We start from the raw sequence: 21,515 nt of genomic DNA, 5'->3' as shown, positions 1-21,515 counted from the left end.
CCTTGGTAGTACCTGCTTCCCAGAAGTCCAGTTCTGTCGATGGCCTGGTTGATGGCTCTGGCTCCCCCGGCTGCCCTGGCCAGCTCTGGAGTGGGGGTCACCATGGTGATGGGAAGCAGCTGAGGATGGAAAGGCTAATTAAACAGATGTTTCAGGCAACACTCCTGGCCCAAGACACAGCAGGGTCATAGTCAAGGGCAGGCCTGCTCAGGCTGACAGTCCCTTTGCAGGAAACAGGAGCAGGAATGTGAGGGTGACAGCAGCTGCCTGGGGCTTCTGTCTAGAACCCCTCACACCAATTCAGCTTCTGATGATCTGGGTGCTCCCAGGAAACAATCCACTTCGATGAACTACTGGAAACCTTTTTTCATCAAAATGGTTCACTGGCCAGACATGATGGTTTATGCTTGTAACCGTAGCATTTTGGGAGGTTGAGGCAGGAGGATCACTTGAGCCCAGGAATTTGAGGCTGCAGTGAGCTACGATTGTGCCACTGCACTCCAGCGTGGGTAACAGAGTGAGAAACTGCCTCAAAAAACTAAAAAATATCATGTTACCATCTCAACGGAGCCCCTGTTCTGCTTTATACAATGTAAGCAGACTCCATGGAGAATTCCAGTTACAGCATTAGGCCCTTTTTTTTTTTGAGACGGAGTCTTACTCTGTCGCCAGGCTGGAATGCAGTGGGGCAATCTCGGCTCACTGCAACCTCCGCCTGGGTTCAAGCGATTCTTCCACTTAAGCCTCCCGAGTAGCTGGGACCTCAGGCGCATGCCACCACGCCTGGCTAATTTTTGTATTTTTAGTAGAGACGGGGTTTCACCATGGCCAGGATGGTCTTGATCTCTTGACCTCGTGATCCGCCCACCTCAGCCTCCCAAAGTGCTGGGATTACAGGTGTGAGCCACCGCGCCCGGCTGGCCCTTTCATTTTTAATTCTCTGAGCCTTTTCCCCTTCTTTTTCATTTATCATCGATGCTAGAAATGTACCCTGGGGTCCATCTGCAGATGATTTTGGTCCCTGGAATCTCTGTGGGTCAGGAATTAGGTCATCCAGAAATCTGGACCTGGGCAGTACTGCAGGCCTGTGAGAAACACTGACTAGCGGCAGACGAGGATGGCGGGAACTGGTGGGACAAGGGGCAGCAATGCAAACGCAAACAGCTCCAGTGCTCCAGGGTGTGACCTCACACTGCGCCCTACCTGGGCTCTGTCTCCCTCCTCTTCCTCCATCCTCTCTTGCCTGCCTCACAAAGGGTGTCTTCCTGCCCCTTGATCAGGCTGGGCTCATTCCCATCTCAAAGCTTTTCCCCGGTTCCTTCCACCTGGAATGCCATTCCCTGTTGCTGGTGCCTTCTGAACAGGCAGGGCTCAGCTCAGATGGGACGTGCCTTCTAAGGGACACCCAGGACCACCCTGTCATTCGCTCGCATATTAGCAGCTGTGATTGTCATCGTGCTCTGATGTCACCCTGTTTATGTATGGCTTTATTTGCTGTTGCCTGGAAGCTGCGCAGGGCTAGGCCTCACCTGCCTCAGCTGCCTCGGTATTCGGAGCACATGGCACAGACCTGGGTATAACCTAGCAAAGATGGTCCTGGGCATTTCACTAATTCACATCCTTATTTGCTGGGACCAAATTTGCTGAGATATACTTTGTTAACCTAGATAGATACAGATATAAAAAATGCATTTATTCAAGGTACTAAGATCTGTTTTTGCATTGTCTTGTCAATAAACAGAAATACAGGCCAGGCGTGGTGACTCACGCCTGTAATCCCAGCACTTTGGGAGGCCAAGGCAGGCAGATCACTTGAAGTCAGGAGTTTGAGACAAGACTGAGCAACATGGTGAAACCCCGTCTCTATTAAAAATACAAAAATCAGCCAGATGTGGTGGCGGGCACCTGTAATCCCACTGCTTGGGAGGCTGAGGTGGGAGAATCATTTGAACCCAGGAGGCAGAAGTTGCAGTGAGCCGAGATTGCACCACTGCACTCCTGCCTGGGCGCCAGAGTGAGACCCTGTCTCAACAAATAAATAGATAGATAGATAGATAGATAGATAGACAGACAGGAATAAAACAACAGTTTGAGTTAGCAGGCCTGGGTGAGATCTGGCATCAACTCATGACCTTGGGTAGGCCATGCCAGCCCTGGTCTCCCTAGCTGTGAAGTGGGTAGCACGACACCAGTGCTCAGGGCACCAGAGGACCTGGTGGGACAGCATGAAGGAAGCGCCCTGGAGGCCAGCAGGCACTATGTACATGCGCACGGCTTGGCCACTCATCGCTGCCTGGCACTGACCTCAAGGGTTTCTTCTTCCTTCTTCAGGAGACTGGTCCATGGTTTTGCTGGTGGTCCCTCTGCATCCTGGAAGGATGTGATCATATGTGATGTTGGAACAAAGCCATTCACCCCACACTGTTCACAGAAAGATGAGGGCACAGAGAAGGGCAGGGACTATCTCAAGGTGCCATAGACGTAAAGATCAGGGGCAAGGTCAGAGGTCTGGGAAAACAGACAGTGGGTACTGCTTGATGTACACCCAAAGAGCGTCCCAAGATAGAGCCTGGGGAACAACCAGTGCTGATGACGGGGCTCTGGGCTTGCAGGCAGGCAGGGCCTTCCAAAGACGTGATCACCTTGTCCTTGAGAGAAGCAGGCCACCTTGCTTCTCTGAGTGCCAGTGGCCACATCTGTGAAGCAAGGCAATGAAACCAGCCCTGTGTATTTCAGGGCTACTGTAAGCATCGAGGGGACAAGCTAAAAAAAAGGATTTCACCAGGCGAGTCATGGACCAAGCTCCTGAGAAAGGAAGTGGATACCACGCTATACCCAATGCCTCCAGCTCCCCAGGGTCCCTGCTCCCCCGATCATTTATCTTCTTGTTGGCTGCTCAAAGCAAAAGGCAGCACATGGAAACTCAAACCCCTGGAGGCCCAGAGAGGTTTTGTGAACAAGTGAAGTGGGCCAGGGGCAGGACAACAGGGAGCAGTGAGGACTGCAGACACCTGAAGGGCCCATGCTCAGGAATGAGAACTCCCCTGGGAAGCCAGAGCTTGTTCTTTACTCCATTCTTCACTGACCCACCGGCTTGCAACCCTGGTCTAAGGTATCCAGAGTTTGCAGGGAAATCAGCAAGGACTGGAGGCAGATTAGCACCCAGCTTAGGCTTCGTGAAATAACCAAAGAGCTGAAAGAAGGTGGAAGAAAGGGGAGCCTTAGCAGGTCAGTGGGTGACTGTGAACGTCGGAAACATGGATGAGTCTGCGGTCAGCGATGCCCACTATGCCTCTCTCTTCTGCCCACTTGCTCTCAACTGCAGCTCAGACACTGCCCAGTCCAGGAAGCGTACCCCGGTTCCTCTCCCTGTCCCCAGTGCACCTGCAGTGGGCTGGCTGGCTGCTCAGTCTTTCTGCTGAGGAGCGCCCTCTGCAGGGCCGCATTCTCCACCTGGATGGCTTGGAGCACAGCAGAGGCGTCTTCCTCTGGGTCCTCAGCCTTGAAAAGAGTCTTGCGGGTTGCAGACAGGGGTCTCTCTCGCTGGCTTCCAGGTCCTGAGGGCAGAAGACAGGAGGATGCTCCTTTAGATTATGTTCTCCAAGCCCAGCTCAAAATCTATTAGACCCCAATTGAGGAACATTCTATAAAACAACTGGCCTGTACTCTCCAAAAATGTCAAGGTCGTAAAAGAAAAAGAAAACGGTTCCAGATTAAAGGAGACTAGGCAGACACAGTGGCTGAATGCAGCAGTGGCCCTGGGGGACTTGGTCCTGGGGAGGGGGCAGTGCTGTAAAGAACATTACTGTGGCAACTGGGAAAATTCAAATACAGTCTATGGCTTAGACAGTAGTATTCTATTAATGCTAAAGGTCCTGAATTTCATTAGTGTACTGTGGTGATGTAAAATGAATGCCCTTGTTTTTAGGAGATATATACTGCAGTGTTCCGGGGTAAAGGGGAATGATGTCTGCCACTTAAATAGCTTACACACACACACACACACACACACACACACACACACACACACACACGGTTCAGGGGTAGATGGGACTGATATCTGCCACTTCATCTCAAATAGCTTACATACATACATGCACACACACACGCACGTGCACGCAGCATGGTGATTTCTCAAAAAGCGAAAAACAGAATTACCATTTGACGCAGAAATCCCATTATATTTGGGATATATTGGGTATCTACCCAGAGGAATATAAATCAGCCTACCATAAAGACACATGCACATGCATGTTCATCTAGCACTGTTCACATTAGCAAAGACATGGAATCAACCTAAATGCCCATCAACAGTGGACTGGATAAAGAAAATGTGGAGGCTGGGTACGGTGGCACATGCCTGTAATGTCAGCACTTTGGGAGGCAAGAGCCTCTTCCTCTTGTGCCTCATCAGTCTGGGGGCTGGGATGGAACAAGGGGCCTCTGAGATAGTGTGGAAGTTCATCTCATGGCCTGTGAGCAGGTAGGACGATCTGTCCTTGGCCACTGCAGCCCTACACTCACTTCTTCTTGGACAAGGAGATTCACAAAGACATCTTTCTCCAGTAGGGACCAGTTTTATCCACACAGACCCTTTTGCCCCTGAGTGTCTTTCATTTGGGAGAAAATGCTCCTCTAGCAACATGATCATCCCATGCTGCCCGGGCCCTTTGAGTCATATTATGCTAAGAAGATGCTTCTGAAAATTAAATCACCCTTTCTCCAAGTGAAGGTCAATGCCGCAGCTCCACTACCAGAGCTTTCCCCACCCCGGCTTCCCAGAACCGTCCTACACGGCACCGAAGTTCTCCAAAATCACATTCCCTCTGTGCACTGCCTTAGAGCGCACGCACGTGTGCATGAGGTAACCACCTTTTAATTCTTTTTCATGCTCTCATTGCTCACTTGGGTGAATGCTCGCCTGAACACCCCAGGATGGTGGATTTATTCCCAACACAGATAGAGAGGAAGGTGGATCTGTTCGCAGAGTCAATTTGTGCCACCAGGAAAAGCCAAATTGTACATTTTAACTTCCCCCAAACTGCTCTTTTCTGGTTGAGAACCACCCCTCTTCTCGTAACTTCGCTTTCTCTTCGCTTCACCAGTGCTTGGCCTTCTTCTCTCTCACGGAGAAACAAAAGGTGTATCAATTCAGGAGATTTACCATGAATGCAACACATGTCACACAGAAGACCTGAGGGCACGAGGCCACTGGTCGGCTCACCAGCCACCAGCTGTGACCTGAGAAGCCCAAATTCAGAGGCTCAGCAAAATTACCCCTTACTACATGCAAGGGGCCTTGGAGGTCACCTGGGAAACCACTGAAATGGTGAATATAAAATCTAAGGACAACAAGGGTCTATTATAGCAATCATACACCAGCAGCCCACAGGCATAACCTGCCTACAGAGATGTATTGTGTCACTTTCACTTTTTTTAGTAAAATTGAAAATAGAGGCCAAGCTCAAAGAAAAAAAAAAAAAAAAAAAGGAAATCCACCTGAAAATTGGGATTCCTGGCATCTCCTGAAAAGTAATACCATCTGGCAACCCTGGAACAGTATTCCTAGGTGGGAACCGGGAACCATTGGCTGGAGCTGGGTGATAGCGCCCCCTTTCAACAGGGTCAAAGTGCTCCAGTTTCCACAATGCACCCTACTCCCTGTGGTCACGTGCCTGGTAGGTCTCGAAGCTATACACTCTGTTGCATGGCAAAAAGTCCAGGGAAATGGTAGATGTAGCCCTGTTTTGTCTTCAGATGTCCACACTCACTTCTAAAAGCCAAGAGGGAGGGGGGAAGGGAGACTGCGCCCTGCGACAATGTTCTAGGCCTGGGTACTCCAAAGCCTCCACGCATTTCAAACCAGGCCAACATTAACAGGCGACCTGTTTCCCATGGCACAGGAAACTGCAACAGGTGGCCATGAATTCCTCCCACCCCTGTATGTGGACTGCTGCAATGTGATTTTTCAACAAGTGGCCACGTATTCCTCCCACCCCTGTATGTGGACCACTGCAATGTGATTTTGTAGCATTTCCTATTAAGTGGTTGTGTCTGTTTCTCTAGCTGAGCTTGGCCTGGTGACTTTCATTATTTTATTTTTTTTCCTTTCTATCTATCTATCTATCTATCTATCTATCTATCTATCTATCTATCTATCTATCTATCTGAGACGGGGTCTTACTCTATCACCCAGGCTGGAGTGCCGTGGTATGATTATGGCTCACTTCAGCCTTGACTTCCCTGGGCTGCCTGCCTCAGCCTCTTGTGTAGCTGGGGTCACAGGCATGGATCACATTGCCCAGCTAGTGTTTTTTTATTATTATTATTTGTAGAGATGACGTCTCACTTTGTTGCCCAGGCTTGAACTCCTGGGTCAAATGATCCTCTCACCTCAGCCTCCCAAAGTGCTGGGCTTACAGGCATGAGGCACTGCAGGTGGTCTTGCCTGGTGACTTTCTTTAGCAATCATGACCAAGCAGTCTTTAAAAAGCACCCGGACATGGGCTTGTCCTCTCTTGCTGCCCTGAGAGCACCAGTGCTTGAGAATAAGACTCCACTAGGCTGAGATGGGCTGTCCCAGCCAAGGTCCTCAGGACAAACAAAACTGCCAGACATGTGAGTAAGGCTGTCCTAGACCATCTGGCCCAGCCACCTGCTAGCTCACTACAGAACAGCCCAGTCCACCCACAGACTCATGAGCAATCATAAAACGCTTGCTGTTTTAAGCTACTACATTTTGGGGTGGGTTGTCAGGCAGTAATAGCTGACAGACCTGGCTTGTCAAGGCCTGTGTTCTTCTCATCTGTAAGGCTTCTTGTGGGACTTTTCTTGATGGCAGGCGCTGTCCATAGCCCTAACCCTCTTCCATCTGCCACTGTCTCTGCTGGAGCCCAGGAGTGCATATGATTTTCGGGGACAGCAGTCAAGGCCCCCAGACTAAATGACTTCTACTCTTGGGTGTTACAGTCCATTGCTCCACGCTGCCTCTGTAGAATCTGTGGCAAAATGTCCTATGTCGTTGATTTTTTTTTTTTTTTTTGAGATGTACTCTCACTCTTCATCCAGGCTGGAGTGCAGTGGTGTAATCTCGGCTCTCTGCCACCTTCACCTCCCAGGTTCGAGTGATGCTCCTACCTCAGCCTCCTGAATAGCGTGCCACGACACTCAGCTAATTTTTGTACTTTTAGTAGAGATGGGGTTCTGACATTTTGGCCAGGCTGGTCTCAAACACCCGACCTCAAGGGATCTGCCTGCCTTGGCCTCCCCAGATGCTGGGACTACAGGCATGAGCCACCACGCCTGGCCACCTATGTGGTTCGTGTTTATATGAAATGGACATTATGCAGTGGCTTTTGTCTACCTAGCACCATGATCTTCACAGCACCTACAGTTTCCTTCAGGGAAACATTCTTTCCTCACCCTTCTCAGTCTTTTGGGAGGATATGACCCCACTCCTGGCCTGGCTGGAGTGGATCTGTGCAGATCTGACCCCACTCCTGGCTCAGCCTGGCCTATGCCAGACTACCTCTCCCTGACCATGGAGAACAGAAGAGGGCTGGTTCTTGAACTCACACTGGAACTAAGAAAAGAACTGCCTCTTTCACCTGGGGGTTGTCAAAGCAGACAAAGGAAGCCTGGAGCCTGGCCACAAATGGAATGCCTGCCTGGTAGTAACTAGATATGTGGGTCTCAAAGTGTGTTCTCTAAGCCAGTAACGTCAGGATCACCTGGGAACTTGCTAGGAATTAAAACACGTACCTCCACCTCAGACACACGGAAGCAGAAATTCTGTGACTGGGGTCCAACAATCTGATTATTTATTTATTTTCTGAGACACAGTCTCACTCTGTTGCCAGGCTGGAGTGCAATGGTGCTATCTCGGTTCACTGCAACCTTCACCTCCTGGGTTCAAGCAATTCTTCTGCCTCAGCTTCCCAAGTATCTTAGATTACAGGCGCCCGCCACTATGCCTGGCTAATTTTTGTATATTTAGTAGAGATAGGATTTCACCATATTGGTCAGGCTGCTCTCGAACTCCTGACCTTAGGTGATCCACCCTCCTCGGCCTCCCAAAGGGCTGAGATTATAGGTGTGAGCAACTGCACCCGGGCAATCTGATCATTTGAATTATTATTTTATTTAATAAAGAAAGAGAGACAAGTTCTCACTGCCTTGGCCTCCCAAGGTGCTAGGATTACGGGTGTGAGCCACCACGCCTGGCCCACAATCTGTGTTTTGATTGGCTCTGCAAGTAATTCTGATGCACGTCCAAGTTTGAGAACCACTGGACTAGAGGGGTGTAAAGCTAAGTAATGAAACAGCTTCCCGAGACACCGTCTGAGCACCAGGATCCCACCATCCCTGAGGCCAAATCTACAACCCTGGAATTTTTAGGTCTGTGAGCAAGACATTCTCCTCTGTTGCTCAGGCCGATCTGGGGTTTCTGTCACTTGCTGTTAATGAACACTGGCTAATGTATTATGAGACTCTGGACTTTGGCAGAATGGCCTTGCTGTTGCAGCTTTTCCGGACAGAAACGCTAACTACAGGGCTGTCAAGGTCCTCTAATTCACTCACACTGAGGGGTGTTACTTTGTTTCTGTGGTTGGCAGCTTGTCTGGGAAAAGTGGTTCAGACGTATCACTTCCCTAGAGCACTCTGACAACTTGGACAGTAAACTTTCTGCATTAAAGACTAATGTTCTTTCACCCTCGAGAAGACAACAGGTTCTAGAAGGAGACTGTATTAGCTTTTTGGGAAGGCTTATGGATTGAGGCTGGAGTAATACAGGTCATGAGGCCCTTTCATTAGAACTAGGGACAGCTGCAGTGATAGAAAGGGATGAAGTGCTCTTGGAGTTGCATCACACGCACATTTAATTGACACAAATTCAATTTTATAGGCTTAGTTGAAGAAAAAGGGGCAAGGGGAGAAACAACTCTTTATGGGGTGCAGGCAAAAGGTTATACTTCTGGAACAGCAGACTATCTAATTCGGACCAACCTCTCCCTGAAACACAACTAGGAAGCCTAGAAAATATTTACAAGTATTAAAAAATCTATTTGAAAAAGGAGATCTGTTTGAAGGCAGGGAGAGTGAATAGGGCTGTGAAGAATCACGGGGGTAATAGCAGACTGGAGAAAGGAACTCAAGAGGTGTGGACCCAGCATCTTGGAGATCTTTCCTCTTAAGGTGTTACTGATTCTGATGAGAGCTGCCGCAAGGCTGGGAAGCTGAGCAGAGCCTGCAACAGGCTAAGAGACTACAGTCTGAGAGTGAGGGTAACCTGGAAGCAGCCAGGAGTAAAGGGCACAGAAAGGTTAACAACGTGAGCAAATCCAAATTACTACTGATTATATAAAATAATAGGCTGGGTGCGGTGGCTCACGCCCGTAGTCCCAGCACTTTGGGAGGCCAAGGTGGGCAGATCACAAGGACAGGAGCTTGAGACCGGTCTGGCCAACATGGTGAAACCCCATCTCTACTAAAAATACAAAAATTAGCCAGATGTGGTGGCAGGTGCCTGTAATCCCAGCTACTCAGGAGGCTGAGGCAGGAGAATCGCTTGAACCTGGGAGCTGGAGGTGCAGTGAGCTGAGATCACACCACTGCACTCCAGCTCTGGGTGACAGCAAGACTCCATCTCAGGAAAAAAAAAAAACAAAAACAGTAGTAATAATCATTAGAAATAATGTCTAGTGGTGTTTAAAAGCTAGAGAGAGTTAAAATGCATGACAATCGTATTTAAGTTGAGAAAGGAGTAAATGGAGTTAGAGTTTGTAAGACACTTCCACTAAATGAGAAGTGGAAACTTGCTAATTTAAAGTAAACCCTAGGAAGTCAAGAATGCATGTGGTAATCTCTGGTAATGACTAGAATAATAATTAAAAATGTATAACTAACAAGATAATAGAGAGAAGAAAAGAGAAATAATACAAAGCAATCAGTTCAAAGGAAGGCAAGAAAGGAGAGAAAGAAACGAAACAGGAAGAACAAATAAAAGCAAACAGTAAGACACTAGATGTAAACTCACATATATCAGCAATTACATTAAACATAAATAGACTAAATGCTCCCATTAAAACACAGAGATTGTTAGAGGATTAAAAATAAAAACCAATTAATGCTGCTTATAAGAGACAAACTTAATATAAAGATACAGAAAGTTTGAAAGGGAAAGGATAAAAAACAACACACCATCTAAATACTAACCAAAAGAAAGCTGGAGCAGCTTTATATCAAAGTAGATTTTAAGGCAAAGAGCATTACTAGAGTGAGAGACAACACATAATGATAAAAGGTTCAGTTCCCTTAGAAGATATAAATAGTTAAATCCTGTATGTACCAAAAAAGACATCCCTTCCCTGCCCCAGATACAGAGAAAAGCATATACAGCCCACCCTCCAGGTGTTGCCTGGAGGAGAGTGAGCTGGTTTGTGATTCTGCTACACTTTCAGGAAGTTTCAGGCTCCTTGTGCCTCTGGTGGTGTGAATACCCCAGCGCCTTGAGAATAATGCCACATTTCCCCTACAATCCTGACCCTAAACAAGGCCAACTGCTTCTTCTGGAGCTCAGCCAAGAAGCTGTGATTTTTCCCACAGGGAAGGAGAGATTGACTGTCTTGGGCTTACAGAGAGTTGGCATAACTGTATGAGGTCGTCTATATAAACCCACACCTGCTACACTTCATCATCAATTTGAGGGATTTCTAAGGGTAACTCTGGCCTCCTGCACTTTTTGCTGCCTTTGCAGCCTACTATCTAGGTGAGATGTGGCTCTGCCATAATCCCATTTCAGTGTGACAATAGTGACAATGCCAGAGTTTTCAGCTTTCCTCTTAGCCACAGAACTCTTTCTTCAAATTTGACTTATGTTAGAGTCAAGGATATTTAATAAGTAAAGGCTAAGCTCCAATCCTGTTCAAAATAGGTCCGTTACCTCAAATAGTATCCTTTTTAAGAGTAATGATGGAACAAACTGCCCTACCAGCTATATACCAAGAATAGCTGGTCATCTGGTCTTTATTAAATGGACCCAGTGACACACATTTTTTTTATATGAACGCATCCTTCTTTGCCATGGTGGCCAGGAAGCTCAGAGTTACAACTGTGACTACTTTAGCCATTCATTTGTTCACCCCCTGGTTTCAAATTATTTTTCTACTCTTGTTTTCTCTCCAATCTCATTTCCTCAAAAAAAAAAAATTTTTTTTTCTGAGACAGAGTCTTGCTCTGTTGCCCAGGCTAGAGTGTAGTGGTGCAATCTCTCAGCTCACTGCAACCTCTGTCTCTTGGGTTCAAGCAATTATCCTGCCTCAGCCTCTTGAGTAGCTGGGATTACAGGTGTGTGCCACCATGCCCAGCTAATTTTATGTGTTTCTGGTAGAGATAGGGTTTTGCCATGCTGTCCAGGCTGGACTCAAACTCCTGGGCTCAAGCAATCCACTTGCCTTGGCCTCCCAAAGTGCTTAGATTACAGGCATGAGTCACGGCACCCAGCCTCCTCTAATACTTTTCAAAGGCTTGCACTACCCACTGTGTATAAAATTTGTTAGTCCATGTTAGAACTTTTTGGAGAAAGGCAGATCATAAATTAATTAAGCTGTGTTTCTCAAAGTGCTGGACATGAAGGCATATATTATGGGTTGAATTGTGTCCCCTGAAAAGGTCACTGAGGCCCTAACTCCTAGTACCTGTGACTGTGACCTTATTTGGAAATAGGGCCTTTGCAGATGATCAAGTGTAGATGAAGTCATTAGGTTGGGCATTAATCTGTCTTTATAAAAATGGCAGATTTGGACACAGAGACAGAGACATACATGGCGAATACCATGTCCAGATTGGAGTTGTGTTGCCACAAGCCAAGGAACTATCAGAAGTTAGGAGAGAGGCCTGGAATGGACCACCCCCCAGTGCCTTCAGAAGATGGCCCTCGCCAACACCTTGAATTTAGACTTGGAGCCTCAAGAACTGTGAGATGCTCCATTTCCGTTGCGTAAGGCACTCTGGTCATAGCACTTTGTCATGGGTACCCTAGTGAACTAACACTACCACATGCAAGAAGATCCAACTGACACATGGTTCAACTTTTAAAATACTAATAATAATACCTTTATATTGACGAGCATGAGAAAAAAGTGTAACAGGTGACTCAAACCTCTGAGTTTCAGCCATGCTACTGCTTAGGACTAGGCCGATGTGGTATGTCATTAGGCAAATGATAGTTCATTTGGCACACGAGGGGCTTACAGTGGAGTATTTAAGAGCAGAGATTCTGTAGCCGAGGTCTCAAAAACTGGCTTCATCCCTTACAGGCTGTGTGTCCTTGGACAGACTCCTCAACCTCTCTGTGCCCCATCTCCTCTGTACAATAATATCGATAACAGCAATACCTACTGCACGGGACTGTGTGGATGATTAAACGCAAGGTTACATATGCAGTCCTCACACAGCTTGGGAGCTAGTTCAGTGCTTTCTAAGTACCAGCTCTTAATTCTGTTACCTGAAGATGGAAAAAATAGTAATCATGGCACATACACAAAAGAGGGAAGTCCCAGCTAGCTCAGTAGGACACTGGGAGAGGTACGTGACCAGCAGTGTGCTGCTCCTGCCCGACTAGGGGTTCTGGGGGTTCTGCGCAGTGGCAGACTTTTTCAGCAAGTTGTTCTGGAGGAACTTCCGAAAAGCCATTTAGATTGGTTCACACAGAGTGAAGACAGTATCAGCAAGATAGACTGGTGGCTCGTCAACCTGAGCAGCAGTCGGTGAGGCCAATCCAGGAGATGCAGAAGGAAAAACAGCACCCGCGACTGCCGCCCCGACTCCCCACCTGCTGTGGGAGCTCCCAGAGCAGACTCAGGCCTTCATGCCACCCCATGCCTTTTTCTCCTCCCTCTCCCCTTCTCAGCTCCCATCTCAGACCAAAGCTGATAGAACCAAAATTTGCCAGACTTTTCTGACATCTTCCATGTTCTAATTGGCTCTCGACGCCTACAGATCATTTCTCCATTATCTGTTTAACAATGTGACTGTTTAACTCTGTGATGCTATCGGCTTATGCTGACTGGGGTTGCCTCCCATTCCTACCTTCCTCGGGTCCCAGGCAGGCCTCTTTCCAGGCTCTGGGTCCCACCAAGAAGAAGTCCCCAGGAACCAGTCTGGGGCTAGCTCTGCCCCACTGGAGTCTGGCTCTAGCTCTGCCCCACTGGAGTCTGGCTCCTCCAACACCTTGATTTAGACTTGGTGCCTTGAGAGCTGTTGAGATGATCCATCTCCATTGTTTAAGGCACTCTGTTTGTGGTACTTTGAAGGCCCCACTGGGATGCAGGCTCCAGGTGGCCACAGCTCTTCCTTGGTCACTACGGGCTGAAGCAGGATGCACATCAGACACCTAGGACAGGGGTCTCGGCACTGCGTGGCTTGTGCACTCACACACCCCAGCTCCGGGACCTGGGGCGCCCCAGTCTCCTTTGCTAGTGACACAGACTCAGATCCTACCCCAGTGCCTTGGTCTGTTTTCTATTGCTTATAACAGAATAACTGAAACTAGGTAATTTCTAAAGGAAAGGAACTTAGTTCTTATAGTTACAGCACCTGAGAAGTCCAAGGTCAGGGGTGCTGCATCTGGTGAGGGCATTCCTGCTGGTCAGGACTCTGCAAAGTCCCGACGCAGTGTGTGGTGAGGGAATGAGCGTGCTAGCTCAGGTTTCTCTTTCTCTTCCTATAAAGCCACCAGTCCCACTCCCGTGATAACCCTTTAATTCATTAACCGACGAATGCATTAATCTACTGGATGAGCCTTCATGACCTCTTCACCTCTTAAAGGGCCCAACTCTCAATACTGCCACATTGGGGATTAAATTTCAACATGAGTCTTAGAGGCGGCAAATATTCAAACCATAGCACCTAGCCACATGACAAGCCATGGCCCCCCACGTCACTGCAGGCTCCCCAGTGCCCAGGTTCTCACCCTAGGTTGTTTAGGATAGAAAGTTGCAACTAGTCTCATACTTCCAACTAGCTCCTTAGCAAGCCCAATTACTGTGTGGGTCCATCGCCTGGTAACATCGAGACTGAGCCCCCACCCTCTACATCTTCAACCACCTGGTCTCCCCTGGTCACTTCACATCCCCCCCAGCTCCCTAAAGGCCAGGCTCCTGTGGCTTCAGGTGGCAGCCAGAGGAATCCTGTTGAAATGTAAACCAAGTCATGGCAGCCCCTGCTACAAAGCCTCAGCTGCCACTTGCTCGCTCTGTGCCTCAGTTCCTCATCTGTGAAATGGGGACAACTGCAGAACCTACGTTAAAGCCTAGTTATAGGATTATATGAGATGACAGAAGTGAGAGCTTACAACAGTGGCTGGCTTGCCCTAAGTGGTGAATAAATGAGCCTCTCATTGCATCAGAAGATAGACAGAGACGGTCTTTTCACTAACAACTCTTTTGTACCTTCAGAACTATGTACCATTTGCATATATTATTACCCGTCTAAAGTGAGCAAGTTCATTTAAGAGTAAACCAAAAATAAAGGAAATTTTCAATGATAACCACACCTTGGTTGGGGAAGTGGAAAGTCACTGTCATGGTTACTTTCTTTTTTTGAGACGAAGTTTTGCTCTTGTTGCCTAAGCTGGAGTGAAGTGGCACAATCTTGGCTCACTGCAACCTCTGCCGCCAGGGCCCAAGCGATTCTCCTGCCTCAGCCTCCGGAGTAGTGGGATTACAGGCATGAGCACCATACCCAGCTATTTTTTGTATTTTTAGTAGAGACGGGGTTTCGCCATGTTGATCAGGCTGGTCTGAATCTCCTGACCTCAGGTGATCCTCCCGCCTCTGCCTCTCAAAGTGCTAGGATCACAGGTGTGAGCCACCAAGCCTGGCTGTCATGGTTACCTTCATGCGTTGACTTGGCTGGACCACAAGGAACCCAGATATCTGGTCAAAAATTATTCAGAGTGTTTCTGGATGACATTAACATATTCATCAGGAGAGTAAGGCAGATTGCCCTCCACCACGTGAGTGGGCCTCAGCCAACAGCTGGGACCACACGAAAAGACCAGCCCTCCCCCAAGTGAAGGAGACATCTCCAGCCGACTGCCTTTGGACTTCACCTCCAACATGGCTCTTCCTGCACGGCGGCCTCTGAACTAGAGCATGGGCTCCTCTACAACTGAATGGGCCATTTCCTTATGCTGAATTCTCTCTCTCACTGTCTCCCCGTATCCTTTTAGTTCTGTTGCTCTGCAGACCCCTCCCTAGCACATTTGCAGCTCGGCCATCTGCAAGGAGGGTAATGAAGTGGGGCCTTCCATCACGGCACCCCAGAGTGACCCAGCCCCCGCCCTGCTCCCCTGCTCAGGGGCCCTTGGAACTCTTACTGGAGCACATCCTCTCCTGGTCTGGGACAGCAGGAGCTTGGGGAGTCGGGTTTGGCTCAGGTTTGGTGGGAATGAAAACCTCGGCATTGTCCTTCCGCTTCGCAGACAAATTCCTTTCCCTTTTATGACCTGTAGGAAAACAGCTGTTTAATGTAAGACACTGAGCGCAAGCAAGCTGGGCATTCTGTTCAGGCGTTTGTTCATTATTCATGCACTTGCTCATTCAACAAATGTCTATGGAACTACTTTGTGTGGTTTGGGATTAGAGATGTGAATAATGCAGGCGACGAAACAAGTTTGCCGAGAGCCACAGTGAGCCCAGCACCACATTTGGTAAGTACATAAAAGATTCTAGGACATGCATAGGTTTTCAAATTTTAACATTTCTTGGCTGGGCGACCAGGAGGTGCCTCACACCTATAATCCCGGTGCTTTGGGAGGCCAAGGTGGGAGAATTGCCTGAGTCCAGGAGTTAAAGACCAGCCTAAGTAACATAGTGAGACTGTCACTACAAAAAAAGAAAAAAATAGGCTGGGTGAGGTGGCTCACGCCTGTAATCCCAGCACTTTAGGAGGCCAAGGTGGGTGGATTACCTGAAGTCAGGAGTTTGAGACCAGCCTGGCTCACATGGTGAAAAGCCATCTCTACTTAGAAAAACAAAAATTAGCTGTGCACGGTGGCAGGCACCTGTCATCCCAGATAGTTAGGAGACTGACACTCAAGAATTGCTTGAACCCAGGAGGTGGAGTGATCCGAGATTGTGCCACGGCACTCCAGCCTGGGGGACAGGGCAAGACTCCATCTCAAAAACAAACAAAGAAACAAACAACAAAAAAACCCAGGTGCGGTGGGACGTGCCTGTAGTCCCAGCTACTCTGGAGGCAGTGGCAGGAGGATCACTCCCAGGAATCTGAGGCCAGTGAGCCATGATCGCGCTACTGCTCTCCAGCCTGGGGCACAGGGCGAGACCTCATCTCAAAAAAAAAAAAAAAAAAAAACATGCAAAATGTCAAGAAATTCAAATTCTTTCTTTTCACTTTAAGCTCCAGTATCACTCAACCTGTGCCTGGCATCAACTGTCCTATAGCCTGTTCCTTCACACCCGGGAATGACTATCATATCCCCTGCTTCTCCAGGATGGGATTCAGTCACTTCTTCAGAGCCCTTTCTCCCCATCTCCGCTGCAGTCATGCTGTCTGCAGGCCCAGTGGGTCCCACACAGGACTGTAATTAACACCGCTCTGATCACTTGCTGCTCCTGAAGGTGCGCCTAACACCTTTGTTTATTTGACAGAGGTTCCCTGAGGGGCTGTAATGTGCCACGTGTGTGCTGCATGCTGGGGAAGTGGAGGGTAAGAGCCGGCCTGCCCACAGGCTGGTGGATGGGGAGGTGTGGTGGGTGGAGAGAAAGACAACTGGGGTCAGTGATCCCTGTGCCATGACAATGCTACAGGAGTGCAAGGCGGGGGACGGCTGACCTGAGTGGATGTGGTGGGAGTATGAAGAATGCTTTGTGGAAGAAGCAACTTCAGGAAAAGTTGGAGGAGGGAAAAGCAGAGAGCCAGTTTTCAGGGTTCTGAGTGGAGTGGAAAGGGACTGTGGTCATCTGGGCAGAGGGAACAGCTGAGCAAGGGCCCGGAGTGAAAGAGAACATGGAGGGAGCATGCCTGATGAGCAAATGTCTTCTCTGGAGATGTCAATTATTGGGTGTGGATTTTCCAGGGCTGAATTTTTTTTTTTTTTTTTTTTTGAGAGGGTCTCATTCTCACCCAAACTGGAGTGCAGTGGCATGATCATGGCTCACTGCAGTCTCAACCTCCCAGACTTAAGCACTCCTCCTGCCTCAGCTGCCCAAGCAGCTAGGACTAAAGGTGTACACTACCATGCCTGGCTAATTTTTAAAAGTTTTTTTGGTAGAGATGGGGTCTTGCCATGTTTCCCAGGCTGATCTGGAACTCAAGTGATCCTCCCCTGTTGGCTGCCGAAAGTGTTGGGATTACAGGCATGAGCCACTGTGCCCGGCCCCCTCCAAACTCATACATTGAAATCCTAGCCGCCAATACCCCTGACTGTGACTGTTTTGGGCACAAGGCCTTTAAAGAGGTAATTAAGTAAAAACAAGGTCATGTGGGTGGGCCCTAATCCAATATAACTGCTGTTCTCCTAAGAGATTAGGACACATGAAGACACGGAGAAAACAGCCGTCTACAAGCCACAAAGAGAGGCCTCAGAAGAAACTGACTCTTGATCTCAGGCTTCCGGTCTGCAGAACTATGAGACAACAAACGTCTGCTTTGTTGTAAGTGTAAGCCCCCGAGTCTGTGGCACTTCTTCCTGGCAACCCTAGCACACTGATACACGGTCCGATCCCAAATAGTCCCTCATTTCTCTTTCCTTAGGTTCACCATGGTTCAGAAAAGATTGTCTTCTCCTAGGGCTTTTAAGGTTTTAGGTCTGGGAGAAGAAAGAGGGAAGAGGGCAGAAGGGAAAAGGGAGAGGGAAGAAGGGAGATGGAAGATAGATGGAGACAGAGAGGGAAAGGAAGAGGAAGAGGGAGAGGGGAGAAAATGGGTCTTGCTATATCTCAGAACTTTTCAGTTACTCGTCAATAAACAGTCCCTTAGTTTAAGCTACTCTGTATCAGCCAACTGGTTTGTAGACACTGCGAAACACCTTACAATGTACAGAACAGACATCTACGACAATCTGCCGGGAATTTACCATCTGGAATTTCAGGGCCACAAGGAAGCCTTTGGGAAGCTCTACGTCTTGCAGTCAACAGAGACCTGACTGATACACCTCACTGGCCAGTGAGGCACTCTACCCAAAGTGGAATTCAAAGGACCACTGCTATTAGAGGCAGAGACACCAATGGCAAAGAAATGATACACAAGACAGAGCTCACTTTTGGAAGCCGGGTTAAATTCCAGCACCACGAGGGTGTCTGGGCCTGGGGGAGAGCGTCCTTCTGTCTCCTGTTCGCCGGGAACATCCTTCTGTGCCAAGTCCCCACTGGAAGGAGGGCTGTCATCTCTGGGATGGCTCACCAGCGCTGGGTCCTCTGGCTCAGGCTCAGAGAGTATGTTTTCCTCAACAGAGTCATACTCATCGCTGGAACAATCCTTTTGTTTCCTTTGTACATTTACGCTAAGTTTCAGACTTTTTCTCAGCTCCTGCAAAAAGCCCAGAAGAGAGATGAGAGATAAATATGGTACCTTACGAAAAACTTATGAAAATAGATCATTTGAACCAAAGAATTATTCTCCCCAAACTAACATTTAACAATATCATCTCAACCCCTGTGTTGTCATTGCTTTGAAGGTGAGAAAACAAAGGGCAGGGGAAAACAAGCGACTCCCCAGACGGAGCAGTATTGTTAATATTAATTGTGGTGTCTGTATCCCCGAGATGCCAAGGGAAGGTGGGGGGAGTGCACATGTGAAGGAGAGGGAGAGAGAAACAGACAATATGGCTTGTTAAAATCTGGGGCTTGTTCAAACAGATTGCAGAGTCCCACCCACTGATTCAGCGGGTCTGGGATGGGGCCTGAGGATTTACATTTCTAATAAGATGATCCTGATATTGCTGGTGCAGGGACCACACTTTGAATATGAACTCCCAAAGGCCTCCAAATGACCCTGAAACTCCAGATGGTGAAATGCCTGGCAGGCAGTTGTTGGGGGCTGTCCCGCATATTGTAAGGTGTTGAGCAGCATCTAAATGTCACACTATTTAGCGCTTAACTACAATGGCTTGAAAATTTTTTTCATGTTTCTTTTGTCTACATGAAATTGTAGATTCCTTACAGCTAAGCATTAAGATCTATACTTAGAGTGACCAGGACATGAATCACCCAAACCAAGATACCAAGATACTTCAGAAGGAAAGCGAGCACTACTATATTTACACCGGGACAAAAAGTATAAACGGAGCTGGGACAGTGGCTCATGTCTGTAATCCCAGCACTTTGGGGGGCCGAAGCAAAAGGACTGCTTGAGACCAGGAGTTCAAGACCAGCCTGGGCAACATAGTAAGACTCTGTCTCTACAGAAAACAAACAAAAATTAGCTGGGTAAGGTGATACATGCCTGTAGTCCCAGCTACTCGGGAGGTTGAGGTAGGAGGATCACCTGAGCTTGGGAAGTTGAGGCTGCAGTGAGGTATGATCACCACTGCACTCTAGCCTGGATACACACACACATAGGACTGCAAACCAGTATGTTCGGTCAGCCTAGCTATACTACCCTTTGTAGCCTGTATAGTATCCAACGTAGTTCTAAGAAAATGAGAAGCAATCAATAAAGGTTTGATAATTGACCAATAAACCTAATAGTTATCATAGTAGGCTGAATAAGGGCTCCCCAGAGATGTCCACATCCTAATCCCTGGAACCTATGAACTCCTGAGGGTTCAGCAGGAAGTGAGGAACACTGTGTAGAACACTTTCATCATCTTAGAGAAATCATCCTACACAGACCGATGATAGAAATATAGATGTTACATGGACCACTGGTGAGGACTCAGGAAATGAACATGTAACCGAAAACTGGAGCCCAGGGAATCCTGTTATGTAGCAGCAGAACTAAGCTCATTGTGCCCTATAGTGCTATGAAAAGCAGAACTTGTAAGAGATGAACTTGGATATTTAGCTCAGGAGATCTCCAAGAAAAGTGCTGAAGATTCAGTCTGTTTTTCTCTTGCTGCTTAAAGTAAAATGTGAGAGGAAAGAGACAGACTGAGGGAAGAACTGTTAAGGAAAAGGGAACCAGGACTTGGCGATTCAGATGATTTTTAGCCTATCCAGATTGCAGAAGATTCTAAAATTAGGAGATTTGCTGTCAGAAAAGTATGCTATGGAGAGAAAACTAAAGGTGTGGCTGGACAACATTTTTTCTTGTACCCCAGAAGGATGCAAAGTATTCAGTCATATGGAGGGCTCTTTGAGGAGATTAGACATATGGCTCATGGATCCCCTTAGACATCTCAGCAGAAGCCAGGACAGAAAGGGGATTTTACTGGAAAGATTTGCAGAGGAGTCCCCTGTCTGATGGAGCAAATCCTAGAGACATACATGGGAGTCCCACATGACTTTTGAGAATGTCATACCAGCAGAAACACTGCCAGCTTGGACTGAATGAGAGAAAGAAAGAACAAAATGAAAGAAGGTTGTCAGACTCCCCAAAATTCTACAAGCAGGAAATTGGCTGATAAAACGGCTCATCTGCAAACACATGCTGTTCTTCCTGAAAAAGGAAGAATGACTCCAAGGATGGAGCTGTGGGCCAAGAGAGCAGAGACTCGAACCACAGAGAATTATTCCCAGGCCTTGAAAACTAATTTTGTTCTTTCTCCCATTGTGTTCAAGCTGGCAGTGTTTCTGATGGTATGTAGCTTTCAAGGCCTGGGAAATCCATGAGTCCAATGTAATCACAGGGGTCCTTACGACAGAGAAGCAGAAAGATCAGAGTCAGATAGAGAATATGTAAGAATGGAAGCAGAGGTCAGGGAGGAGCGAGCTATAGTGCTGGCTTTTAAACAGGAGGATGTGGCCACAAGCCAAGGAATGTAGGCGGCCTCTAGAGTCTGAAAAAGGCAAGGAAATGAACTTTCCTCTTAAGCCTCCAGAAGGAATGCAGAACTGCCAACGCCTTGATTTTAGACCAGTGAAACTGATTTTGAATTTCTGACCTCCAGAACTAAGCCACCAAGCTTATGGCAAGTTGTTATAGCAACAAATAGGAAATAAATACAGCTGTCTCTTTTTAGAGTTCTCCCCCTTGCATCCCTTGATACTAACTATTGGTGATACACATTTATTAAAATTAATTATCTCTGTTGCCCAGGCTGGAGTGCAGTGGTGTGATCACAGCTCACTGCAGCCTCGACTTCCGGGGCTCAAGCAAGCCTCCCGCCTCATCCTCCTGAGTAGCTGAGACTACAGGTATGAGCCACCACACCCAGATACCAATGATATTTACCGGGCAACTAGAATACTACCTGGCACATAGTAGGTGCTCAACCAATACCTTCTGAATGACTGAATAGAATCCATTGATGACTGGGTGGTGGCTGTGGGCAGATGCAGAGTGCCCTCATACCTTGGAGGTGACATTGGTGGCAGAACCCTTAGCAAGTT

General features: G+C 47.8%; 1 protein-coding gene across 35 annotated transcripts in view; it reads right to left on the bottom strand.

Annotated features, from left to right (window-relative positions):
• The window catches only part of KATNIP (katanin interacting protein), a 227,848-nt gene that overhangs the window by 82,297 nt on the left and 124,036 nt on the right, over positions 1 to 21,515 (bottom strand). For 19 of the 35 annotated variants that reach the window (XR_013524760.1, XR_013524756.1, XR_013524757.1 and 16 more), the window contains 5 exons: positions 18,285 to 18,552; positions 15,380 to 15,508; positions 3,385 to 3,557; positions 2,305 to 2,370; positions 13 to 119 (listed from right to left, as the gene is read on the bottom strand). Coding sequence is in view for 32 of the 35 variants with exons in the window: in XM_078344986.1 (XP_078201112.1) it covers positions 13 to 119; positions 2,305 to 2,370; positions 3,385 to 3,557; positions 15,380 to 15,508; positions 18,285 to 18,552 (743 nt within the window). In the remaining 3 variants the exon portion in view is untranslated. The remainder of the gene's footprint in view (positions 1 to 12; positions 120 to 2,304; positions 2,371 to 3,384; positions 3,558 to 15,379; positions 15,509 to 18,284; positions 18,553 to 21,515) is intronic. The other 16 variants (XM_078344992.1, XM_009009353.5, XM_035267241.3 and 13 more) reach the window with 4 other exon arrangements.

This window comes from Callithrix jacchus, chromosome 12, assembly GCF_049354715.1.
Source record: "Callithrix jacchus isolate 240 chromosome 12, calJac240_pri, whole genome shotgun sequence".
Taxonomy (NCBI): Eukaryota; Metazoa; Chordata; class Mammalia; order Primates; family Cebidae; genus Callithrix; species Callithrix jacchus.
The sequence above is the reverse complement of the archived record's forward strand: the minus strand, read 5'-3'. Positions and strand labels throughout refer to the sequence as shown.